Source organism: Saimiri boliviensis, chromosome 6 (assembly GCF_048565385.1).
Source record: "Saimiri boliviensis isolate mSaiBol1 chromosome 6, mSaiBol1.pri, whole genome shotgun sequence".
In the NCBI taxonomy this organism is placed as follows: Eukaryota; Metazoa; Chordata; class Mammalia; order Primates; family Cebidae; genus Saimiri; species Saimiri boliviensis.
In genome coordinates this window covers 17,135,016-17,147,492 of record NC_133454.1, presented here as the reverse complement: position 1 = coordinate 17,147,492, position 12,477 = coordinate 17,135,016, and the positions used below count along the sequence as shown (strand labels likewise).

The 12,477-nt window shown below is 34.8% G+C and overlaps 1 protein-coding gene across 18 annotated transcripts in view; it reads right to left on the bottom strand.

Moving 5' to 3' along the window:
- DLG2 (discs large MAGUK scaffold protein 2) overlaps positions 1-12,477 on the bottom strand; it is a 2,103,224-nt gene that overhangs the window by 848,527 nt on the left and 1,242,220 nt on the right. The window contains exon 1 of one of the 18 annotated variants that reach the window (XM_003935054.4): positions 1,150-9,284. The exons of 16 other annotated variants lie outside the window; for them this stretch is intronic. In XM_003935054.4, the coding sequence (XP_003935103.1) occupies positions 1,150-1,470 (321 nt within the window). In that variant the 5' untranslated portion in view covers positions 1,471-9,284. Of the gene's footprint in view, positions 1-1,149; positions 9,285-12,477 lie in introns of those variants that run through there. One more of the 18 variants, XM_039462197.2, reaches the window with a different exon arrangement.

Sequence of the window (12,477 nt, the reverse complement as noted above, 5' to 3'; positions counted from 1 at the left end):
TGCTCTATCTTTCTAAGCAAAGCTTATAATTACATGTAAATCCACCAAAAGCCATATATAAGGCTATGTATATGTAACTCTATATTATTAAGACTAGTGATTAATGACATTCTTGGAAGTACTTTTTAAAAGCTATTATTAAAGTGAAAATTTCCTCTACACTTCTCACTATAACATTTTATTCATGATCAATATCTACTCTCCATTATGCTAAAATCATATTGAAATTGAGATTGAATTTTTTCTGCAAATGCAGCTTTTTTTCTTTTCAACATATATTTTAAAATAGTCATTTTTCTGTATTTATGACAGTGACTACAGGTACATTTTATTTATATTTTACTGCATTTGCAGGAAGTTATTTTCTCTTCTTTGAATGAAGACAGAAAAAATGAGCCAAATTGATTTCTGATAAAATGATAATAGTCTGAGGGCTAAAATAAGCTAGGAATCAAATTAAAGGTAACTGCACATCTGCTTTAGAAATGCATTATAGAAGAAAGAGAGCTATAGATTCTCATATGAACAAACATTGCTTCTCTATGAATAAATGAAGTGCTTCATTCTTTTATTCTAAGTTTAACCATCCTCTATTTTGCTCTTAATTATTCCTTTTCTTTGTAAAATTAATTATTTATATAAACAATTTTTCTTCTCCATAACTGAAAAGGCACACAATATTTTAAGAGTAAAATTAGAATACTTCAAATCACTATTTTCTATAGTAAAGAAACAAATGTTATTTTGCCTTTAAAGGGACAGAAAGTTTGATTAAAATTCATTTTCTCTTTGTTCTTTAAAATAATAATAATAAAAAGGCAGAACAGAACACAAGTTAAAAATGATCACAGGTAAAAGTGCTGCTAAAAGACTATAATGCAAAATAATAAAACCTGAGGACGAGAGAAGTTAAACTTGGTGAAAAGTCAGTGAAATAAATTGAGCACAACATTCCTAGACTTTTTCATAGACCACCCAGAGGTGTGAGTCCACAAACGTGTGGAAATGACAGATTTTTCTTTCTCTAATCTTTTACATGCAGGCACACTTAAGGAGGACTCAGCAAAGTTTCCAAGCCATTCGACCCTTAAACAACTTGCTCTCACTTTCTTCAGATACTCAAGGGAAATTCATAAGGAAAAGGCTCACCTGTGCTGGGCTGAACCAACCATGTGCGCAGGTACAATGCTCCGCACAAGTCCCTTTGCCCTTGGTGCTCGTCTTGTGGGGGCTTTTCCGCACACTGTCCCACAAGGTCCTGCTGAAGCTGGCCCCCCCAGTCCTGTTTGAAGCTGCCCCCCCTGGTCCTGAGGAGGGCATGGTCTGAGAACTGTACCCGAGCCCCTGAGAGTTCCTCTGCCAGCCACAAGCGCAGTGGGCATCCCTGATCAGGGTGGGCGCACTCCGGCCGGCATCCATCCCATCGGACCCCCGGCTGCAGCTGTGTTGCTTGGTGAGGTATGCATTCATACTGCACTGATGCCTACTTTTTTCCTTTGGTCAGCTCTGCACAGAAATGTCTCCTCCCTCACACCCCTTTCTTCCAGGCAGTTGTAAAAGTCTTTTTTCCCCTGTGGATACTTCAGTATCTTTGATAGCTGCTATAAGCAGTGCATCGTGGGAGCAGTGGGAGCAGCGAGAGCAGCTCCGCACAGCATTATCTGCGGGCTGGTAGCTCTTTGTCAATAGATGACTCAACTCACAGAGCAACTTGACAGTATCCCTGCTCTAGGCAGAAGCAATCAATGCTCCACACAGCTGGGCTACAAGACTGTACACTGTGTTACAAACCCTTTTTGGATGGAGCCCTACAGTAAAGAATAACTCTTTGCAGTTTGGCATTCTGGCTTTTCCCTTTCCTTGCTGATCCCCACACAAAATACAAACCTTGGGAAAGGGAACTTCTTATGAGATTATCAGGACTCTTCTTTCCAGAAAAGATGCATCTAGGCTTAACCTTTATAACATAAGCAATAAAAAAAATGATGTGAAAGTTAACCTGTAAAGGAATTTTTAACGTTTACAGGAATCACTTATCTAGAGAGAGATTTGCCAAGACACAGACCCAATCATGAAGTAACTATATAAGATCATCAACATCAATTCTAAAGAATATCAATTCACTTGAAAAAATCATTGAGGTCACAGCATTATACTAGAGTCCCTTAAAATTTAGAAGTTTAGTTTGTTTTAAATCACAATTACGCATTATGATCCAAACATATATTCTTTATGCTATACACAATTATTAATTCTTTCTTATTCAAAGAAAGGCAATTTTTGAGGTTTAAAACTGATGGGTTCGGCTTATTTTAAAACAGTACTTTTCCTTCCCCCAAATTATTCTGAGGGTTTCCTTTCAAATACTTTACCACAACAAGTACATTCACCACAGACAGAGTCTGTGTTTTAAAGTGAAAGATACATCCAACTCTGCCATAGAGTATTTTCGTTTCCAAAGACAGAATTTTCAAATTCTTTCACTGAAAAATGAGCTAAATTTTTCCAACTTAAAACAATTGCCTTCCAAAGAGGATTTTTGTTTTAAATTTTAGCATGCTTGCTGGATCCATATATAATATTTTAAGTAAAGTAAAAGGCTAATTGCCACAACATTTATAATCTTTATTCTCTTTGAAACTTTCCATAACCATTGCCAAAATGTCTATCCTTATCACATATTCCTCAGGAAATAATTTTGGTTTGATTATGAAGCCAGTTACCATCCACTGCAGGACCTAACAAAGATTATGTAATCCTGTGAAATAATTATTTTATCTGCAGATTATCGGACGCCATCAAATCAGCTTCTCAATGGATTTACCAGGTGCTGGGGCAGTATAGGCCTGATGTTTGCCTGAGCTGACAAGGTGCTTATTGCAAGGGCTGAGATCATAACAAGTTCTACATTTGAACACTAAGACTCCCTGGATAAATCACTGTTAGGCTTAAAAATCTTGAAAGAAAGGAGGAGGATCTTTTTTTCAATGTATCTCCATATAAAGGTCCTTTTCCAAATTCTGCACCAGGGGCTGATATTAGCACTGTGCCTACCACAGAAAGCATTCAAAACACGTTTGCTCAATAATAATGGCCCATATGTGTAAATTTACAGGGCAGGTTCTGGTCTATGCTATTGGTCATTTTTCTTCAAGCACCTATCATACTGTCTACTACATAACAGGCAATAAATACATATATATTTTTGATGGATAAATGGATGGTTGGTGAAAGTATAAATGAAAGGAAAAAGTAGAGAAATGAAGGAGCTGATACAGATTTTTAAAATAATATTTCATTCAGCAATGCTTCAGAAACAAACTACTCTTTTAAAGTTAACTTCAGTTCTAGTGTTTAGGTAGTCAAGGTAGTCAAGTGTTAAGAAAATTTGTCAAAAATAAATGAAACTTGAACTGTTGGACAAACATAACAAAGGCATTAATTGTTTGTTTGTTTTTTTCTGAAAGAATATCAAGAAGTCAAAATCAATACCTGAAGACAGTGAGGAAAAGGCAGAAAATTACTTCTCTCTTTCTCTTTCTTCTTTTTATTCTAGATTAATAGATTATGCCAGAAAGAACTGCTGGGTCAAATAAAACCCTAGAGAACTTTAGGCTTTTCTGGTGTCACCATGATGCATGGCTGCACAGTAGGACTTGACATGATATGCCAATGCCATCACCCTCAAATGAGAAAGTCAGGAAGTGATAAGTTTGACTGTCTCCCATCTTATCTAACCATAGATGCTCCTCTAGTTTTTTAGGCAGATATCATTGCAAAAAGGCCCATTGGCATCTTCAGGGAACACATTTCCTGTTCTCACCTATTTGCCTCTCAAGTATAAGAATCAATCTATATAAACATAAGTCAGTGTGCATCCATCACAATTTTGTAATGGTGTGTGCAGCTTGCAGCAAGGCAGAAACAATTTTCTGGCTTGACACTGCTCAAGATATTACAAATCTTCACAGGGACTTAAATCTGTTGTAAGTGAGTTGTTCAGAATGAACAATTTCTTCCCATCACAAGGGCCACAGAATTTCTGTTTTAATAACCTCAGCATGTCATTCATTTGCAGATAAATGAATATTATCCATTGCATAACTAATTTTATTTTGCCTCGAAGATCTTTAGGACTAGAGCAAACTTTTATTAAGCTTACTAAAAGACTAAATAGGAATTACTCTTTCAGTTTAGCAAATGTAAAATAATTCCATATTCTCATCTTTCCTTCCCCACAAATAAGACTTTTCTTTCCAAATATGACATTTGGCTTTCTGAGGACAGCCCACTTAAACAGATAAATATGTTCAACTAGCCTTCTGTGCTATAAGACAGACTCACTAATTAATGGTAATGCAATTTGATCAACTCTAATTGGACAACTGTAATGACCATGAGATGACATGAAATTCTGGCCAAACAAGAATTAGCAATGCACAAGTACATATCCTACTTATCACTGTGATTTAAAGTGGGCAGATGGTGCACAGGGCAATGCCTAGATGAGATATGTCTTATTGAACTCTCTTTGACCTGGCACTGACTTCATTGAACAATGACTAGGTTTTAAAGCAAGGGTTTAAGACTAATATCCAAGCTCGATTTGTTTAATAAAAAATAGCAAAGATATAAATAAATTGTATTGCATTAAAACACAATACAGAATTTTTTTCCAGATAAAATTTTCTTCAAGCATCCTATGCCTATGGGAAATGAAAATATTAATTCTAAAAGAAGACCTAAGTGTTTGCTGAAGAATGACTGGGTAACAGATGTTCTTATCAGCCACAAGTAATATGCCAAATAATCATAAAATGCTTTGAAAATGTATACAGTCTATTCCTATGACTGTAAAAACTAGAAATTTTATAAATGATAACAAATCAATATTCTTCTACATCTAATAATCTTTGGCCTAGACAACCTCCAGATTCAAGCGCATTTCTTTCAAAATAAGAAAGCCAGGAGTATGTAAAGTGTTTTAGATTCTGAAATTATTCCCAAAATAATTAAACTAATTTAGTCATAATTCTTGTGAGACAAAAACAATCAGGAATTTAGTGTGGAAAATAACATGCTTAATACAGAGATTTAACTGAAACAAACAATTTAATAGGAAATAGAAAAAAACTTTTAAAATGTCCCAAATTGTAACTAGCATAGTTAGATTTGGTGAGTGTTGATGGGGAAGGGATTAATATGAATTAGTGATATGTCTAAATTATAAAATGGTATTCAGGAAATGTAAGTTTATTATATATTAACTTCTAACGCACTTAGTAACGCAATTACAGAAATCAGAATACTATGTGACATTTCTTAAAGATTCTGAAAGGAACACTAGTAAAAAGGTAATAATCATTTAAAATTTGCGAATTTTTGCAATTGAAGCTAAATGCTAAACTATACTCCTACGAGAAATTTGTTCTCCTCCTTCAAGATTAAACTAATGTCACTTCTATAAGCTTTTCAGATCTCTTTGGCACATTAAGTCATGATCTACAGTATTTGTATATTTGTCTCTATAAATATCTTTAAGATTTATCTATTTCATGCAATCACCGTGATGACCACTCTGATGTCTAAGCTAGCATAATGTCTCTGGTGAAACAGCTTTCTAACTAGTCTCTCGTATACACCCTGGCTCTAATTCATTCTCACACAACACCCAGAGTACTTCCTAAAATGCAATTATGATAAGATCCTTTATGCTTGACACCTGTCAATTAAATGTCATTTCCTGGAAATCTGTATCCTCATAGATCACCTAATCTTTAAAGTAGTTTGGATGGTCTTTAATCATGCTCTGTGTGATCTGGCCTCTGTGGCTTTTTACCAGTCTTGTCTATGCCTCACACTCTTGCTCTGCCCTCCAACCACTCAGGCCTTGAATACTTGCCCTCAATACTACCTTGTGGCCATCCAGGATGCTCTTTTCCCCACTTTATACTTCCACATGATTCATTCCCACTCACCCTTCCATAGGATGCATCGGGAGGCAACTCCCCCAAAGTCACCCTAAACATAGTATAAGCTAAAAAGAAGTGAGCTTACTATGCCAGACAGCTCCAAAATAAAGCTTCCAGTCTTTATTTCTAACCAAACTGCCATCTAGATCTCTTTTACTCAGAAATACTGGAGTCTTCCCTGTCCTCTGCAATTCCATCTGAATATCATCACCTCCTCAAGAAAGCATTTCCTGAATACCAGGTCACCTTTCAGGATAGCTCATGTCATCTTTCCATTAAACATTCATTTAGCAACTGTGCGTCTCTATTACAACACTTAACAAAATTGTATTTAACATGAGAATTGCACTATAACTTATTTTGTACCCTTATCCCCAAACAGAACGTAAGTGATTGCTAGCAGGGCAAGGAGAAAGCTCTTTTCTTTGCAACTGCATCCTCTGAACTCAGCACCAAGATTTAACACGGACTGAAATAAATCAAACATTAAAGAAGACAAAAGTATCTTTCAATGATCACATCAATATAGGTATTCTGGTCTATGTTCTACCTCTCAGTGTAAAATCAATAAATCAGCATTTTGATTTAAAAAACAAAATGGCAATGTATTCTTATAGTCAGCACTTTAGCAGAACATTTAGTGTGGCTGAGCGGCAAAAGGGTATTAACTCATTTTTCAAAGAAATTTGCTAGTGGTCTTAGCACTGGAGCTGAAACAGCTTCTGTTTATTTTAGCAAGATATTAATTCGTAAAAGCTGCACTTCCTGACAGCTGTGCATTTCTCTCAAGCTTTTTCAAGAGTTCTCCCTTTATAGCTAGATAGTACAAAAGAGGGAGCAGTTCCCTAAATCAAAAGCCACTTAATAGTAAAACATAAAGAGAATCCTGAACTCCAAAGCCACGTTAATCTTAAAATGATGTAAGCCGAAAGTCATAATAATTTCATAAGATTTTTTTTTGAGACAGTCTTACTCTGTTGCCCAGACTGGAGTGCAGTGGCACAATCTCAGCTCACTGCAACCTCTCCATCCGAGGTTCCAACAATTCTTCTGCCTCAGCCTCCCAAGTAGCTGGGATTACAGGCCCACACCACCATGCCCAGCTTATTTTTGTATTTGTGGTAGAGACAGGGTTTCACCATGTTGGCCAGGCTGGTCTCGAACTCCTAACCTTAAGTGATCAGCCCGCCTTGGCCTCCCAAAGGGCTGGGATTACAGGTGGGAGCCACTGTGCTTGGCCAATAATTTCAGAGGGTAATAAAAGTGTGCATCACAAAATATAAAAGCATGGAACTCGCTCTTTCACTTCCCTTCCAATCAAGTCACAAATTTAAAAAATATTAAACAGCATTATTATTCATAGCAAGTATTTCCTTTAGTTTTAAGTTGTAAAAACACAAAACATAAGATCTACCCTCTTAAAGTTTAAGTGTATAATATAGTACTTTTAACTATAAATACAAGGTTGTAAAGCAGATCTCTATGACTTTTTCACCATGTGATCAAAACTCTATACCCATTGAACAACAAAACCACATTTCCTACTCCCCTCAGCCCCGGACCACCACCTTTCTACTTTCTATTTCTTTCAGTTTGACTACTTCCAATACTTCTTACAAGCATAATAATACCGCATTTGTCCTTCTACAACTGGCCCATTCCACTTAGCATAATGTCTTTAGGATTCACCTATGTTGTAGCATATAATAGGATTTCCTTCTTTTTTATGGTTGAATAATATTCTGTTGTATGTTTATACCATATTTTACTTTTCCATTCATTCATCAGTAAACATTCAGGTTGTTTCCACCTCTTGGCTATTGTGAATAATGCTCAATGAACAGGTGAGTACAAATCTATCTTCCAGATTCTGATTTTAATTCTTTTTAATAAATACTCAGAAATGGGATTGTTGAATCACATGGAAACTCTATTTTTCACTTTTTGAGGAAACTGCATACTGTTTCCCATAGCAACTGTACCATTTTACATTTCCCAAAACAGTGCACAGGATTTCCAATTTCTCCACATCACCAAGAACATTTTTTTCGTTCTCCTAATTTTTTTGATAATGGCAATTCTAACAGGTGTGAGGCAATACCTCATTGTGGTTTAAATTTGCATTTCCCAGATGATTAGTGATGTTGAGCATCTTTTTATAAACCAACTGTCTATTTGTACATCTTCTTTGGAAAAATATCTATTCAGGTCCTTTCTCATTTTTAATCATGTTATTTGTTTTTTGGCTATTGAGTTGCAGGAGTACCTTATCTATTGCGGATATTAAGTCCTTTTCATGTATATACTTTGCAAATATTTTACCCCATTGTGTAGGTTGCCTTTTCATTTTCTTTATTGTTTATTTTCCTCTGAAGAAGTGTTTTAGTCTGAAGTAGTACCACTTGTCTATTTTTGTTTTTGTCTCCTGTGTTTCTGGTATATATTTTGTTTCCTGTGCTTCTGGATACTGTCATATCCAAGAAATCACAGTAAAGACAAGTGTTGTATAGCTTTTTATTTATAGTTTTATCCAGGAATTTTATAGTTTTAGGTCTTACCTTCAGGTCTTTAATTTATTTTGATTTTATTTCTGTGGATGGTATAAGATAATTTAATTCTTTTGTATACGGATATTTTGTTTCCCAACATTATTTGTTGAAAGAGACTGTTCTTTCCCAATGTGTAGTCTTAGAACCTATGTCAAAGATGATTTGATTTTTATCTGTGTGGATTTATTTCTGGGATCTCTATTCTATTTAATTGATTCGTATGTATGGCTTAGTGTCATACTGTCTTGATTACTGTAGCTTTGTAACATATTTTAAAATCAGGAGGTATAAGGTTTTCAGATTTACTCTTCTTTCTCAAGATTGTTTTGGTTATTTGGGCTTCTTTGTGATTCCATATGATTTTTAAGATTGTTTTTTATTTTCCTACAACAAATACCATTGAGATATTGATAGGGATTACACTGAATGTGTAACTTACTTTGAGTAATATGGACATTTTAATATTATCTTTCAATCATGAACATGGGATAGCCTTACATTTTTTGTGTATTTAATTCCTTTCAGCAATATTTTATAGTCTTTAGTGAAGAAGTCTTTGACCTGTTTTTTCCTCAATATTTTATTATTTTTGATAGTATTGTTAATGAGATGGCTTCCTTAATTTCTTTTCAGATGTTTTACTGTGTACAGAAACATGATTTTTGTATATTGATTTTGTATCCTATAACTTTGTTAAATTAAGTTCCAGATTTTTTTGTATGAAATCTTCAGAATTTTCTACATATAAGATCATAGCATCGGTGAACACATATAATTTTTTTACTTCTTCCTTTCCAATGTGGGGTTCTTTTCTTTTTCTTGCCTATTTACTCTGGCCAGTACTTCCAGTACTATCTTGAATAGAATGGTAAGAGTGAACATCTTTGTTTCTAATTTTAGAATAAAAGCTTTCAGTTTTTCACCATTGAGTATGGTGTTCAGCTTAGGAGTTTTCATACATGATTTTGTATTGTAAGGTAATTTTCTTCTATTCCTAATTTGTTGAGTTTTTTTTTTTAATGAAATAAAGATGTCAATTTTGTCAATGACTTTTTTCTCCATTTATTAATTGCATTATTTTATCCTTCATTCTTTCAATGTGATTTATCAAATTGATTAAGTTTCCTCTGTTGAACCATTCTTGCATCTCAGAAATAAATTCCACTTGGTGATGGTATATGATCTTTTCAATGTGCTGTTAAATTCCATTTGCTATTATTTTGTTGAGCATTTTTGCACCCATATTTCTTGATGATATTGGTGTGTAGTTTTTTCTCTGATATCTTTTTCTATCTTTGTCATCAGGGTAATGCTGGCCTCATAAAATGGGTTTTGAAGTGTTCCTTTCTCTTCAATATTTTGGAAACGTTTGAGAAAGATTGGCATTAATTCTTTAAATGTTTAGTAGAATTTACCAGTAAACTAATCTGGTCCTGGGCTTTCCTCTGTGAAGAAGCTTTGGATTACTAATTTAATCTGCTTATTGTTTCTAGGTCTTTTTAAATTTTTTTATTTCTTTTTGAACCAGTACTCTTATAATCCTTTTTATTTCCATATAATCAGTAGTCATATAACTTCTTTCATTTTTTAATAATTTAGCTATTTGAGTCTTCTTTTTTAATGGGTAGTTAGCTAAAGCTTTACCAATTTTGTTGATGTTTTAAAAAATGTAACATTTCACTGATTTTTTTTCTTTTAATATTTTTGTTTCTTCTCTAGTTATTTTCTTCCTTCTGCTAACTTTGTGCTTAATTTGTCTTCCTTTTTTCAGTTCCTTGAAACGTAGAGTTAGGTAGTTAGAGAGCTTCCTTCCTTTTAAATGTAAGTGTGTATTAATACAAACTTTCCTTTTAGTACTGTTTTTATGGTATTCCATAAGTTTTGGTATGTTGTGCTCTTATTTTTGTGTGTCTCAAGACATTTTCTAATTTCCCTTTTGACTTCTTTTTGACCTATTGGTTAAGAGTAAATTGTTTAATTTCCATAGGTATATATTTTCCAGTTTCTCTTCTGCCATTAATTTCTGGTTTTATTTCATTGTAGTTGGAAAATATACTTGGCATAATTTCAATCTTCATAAATGTGTTAAGACTTGTCTTGAGAACTTATATGTCATCTGTCCTGGAAAATGTTCCATATGTGCTTCAGAATAATGTGCATTCTCCTGCTGTTAGCTGGCATGTTCTGCATATGTTAGGTCCATTTCATCTATAATGCCATTCAAGTCCTCTGTTTATCAATCTGTCTGGATACTCTGTACATTACTGAAAGAAGAATATTACGATCCCTTAATAATATTGACCTGCTCTCTATTTTTTCTTTAATTCTTTCAATGTCTGTTTTATATATTTGGGTGCTCTGATGTTAGGTGATTGGTATATTTTCCTCAATTGACTCTTATCATTATATAATTTCCTTGTGTTTTTTGACATTTTTTAGCTACGCTTTATTTTGTCTAAGTATGGCCCCCATTGCTTTTTTATTTTTCTTTTTGGTTACCATTTTCCTGGAATATATTTTTCTATTCTTTGACTTTCAGCCAATGTATGTCATTAAGTCAAATTAAGTCTTACAGTTAATGAGAATCTTTTTTTATTTTTATTTTTGAGATGGAGTCTCACTCTGTCACCCAGGCTGGAGTGCAGTGGCATGATCTCAGCTAACTGCACCTCTGACTCCCAGGTAGCAGGGATTACAGGCACACACCACCATGCCCAGCTAATTTTTGTAGTTTTAGTAGAGATGGGTTTTACCATGCTGGCCAGGCTGGTCTTGAACTCCTGACCTCAAGTAATCTGCCTGCCTTGGCCTCCCAAAGTGCTGGGATTACAATTGTGAGCCACCGTGCTCAACCGAAAATCTTATTTTTAAAATCCACTTAGCTATTCTTTTGATTGGAAAGTTTAATCCATTTACATTTAAAGTAATTATAGACATTGAATAAGGAAGGACTTATTACTGCCATTTTGTTGATAGTTTTCTGTTTTGTATCTTTTTGTCTCTCTTTTTCTGTCATTGCCTTCCATTCCTTTCTTATTTTTTTTTTGTATATCTTTTTTCTTGTTTTTTATTTTTTTATTTTTTTATTTTTTTGAGATGGAGTCTTGCACTGTCACCGGAGCACAGTGGCATGATAGCGGCTCACTGCAACCTACGCTTCCAAAGTTCAAGTGATTCTCCTGCCTCAACCTCCCAAGTAGCTGGGATTATAGGTGCCCACCACCACACTAGGCTAATTTTTTGTGTTTTTAGTAGAGACGGGGTTTCACTATGTTGGTCAGGCTCATCTCAAATACTTGATCTCCTGATCCACCTGCCTCAGCCTCCAAAAGTGCTGAGATTACAGGCGTGATCCACCAAGCCCAGCCACATATTTTCTATAGCTATATTTTTGTGGTTACCATGGACCTTACATAAGACATCTTGAGTTATAATAATCTGTTTTAAGCTGATAATAACTTCAGTTGCATACAAATATTCTACTCAAAACATACAAATATTCTACTCATACAAATATTCTACAAATATTTTACTCATCCCCCCACATACACATTTTATGTTTCTGGTTTTACAAATTCCATCTTTTCATATTGTGTGTCCATTAACATATTTTTTAGTTATAGTTATTTTCATACTTTTGTCTTTTAACTTCTTTAGTTCTTTTTTTTTTTTTTTTTTTGAGACGGAGTTTTGCTCTTGTTACCCAGGCTGGAGTGCAATGGCGAGATCTTGGCTCACCGCAACCTCCGCCTCCTGGGCTCAGGCAATTCTCCTGCCTCAGCCTCCTGAGTAGCTGGGATTACAGGCACGCACCACCATGCCCAGCTAATTTTTTGTATTTTTAGTAGAGACGGGGTTTCACCATGTTGACCAGGATGGTCTTGATCTCTTGACCTCGTGATCCACCCGCCTCGGCCTCCCAAAGTGCTGGGATTACAGGCTTGAGCCACCGCGCC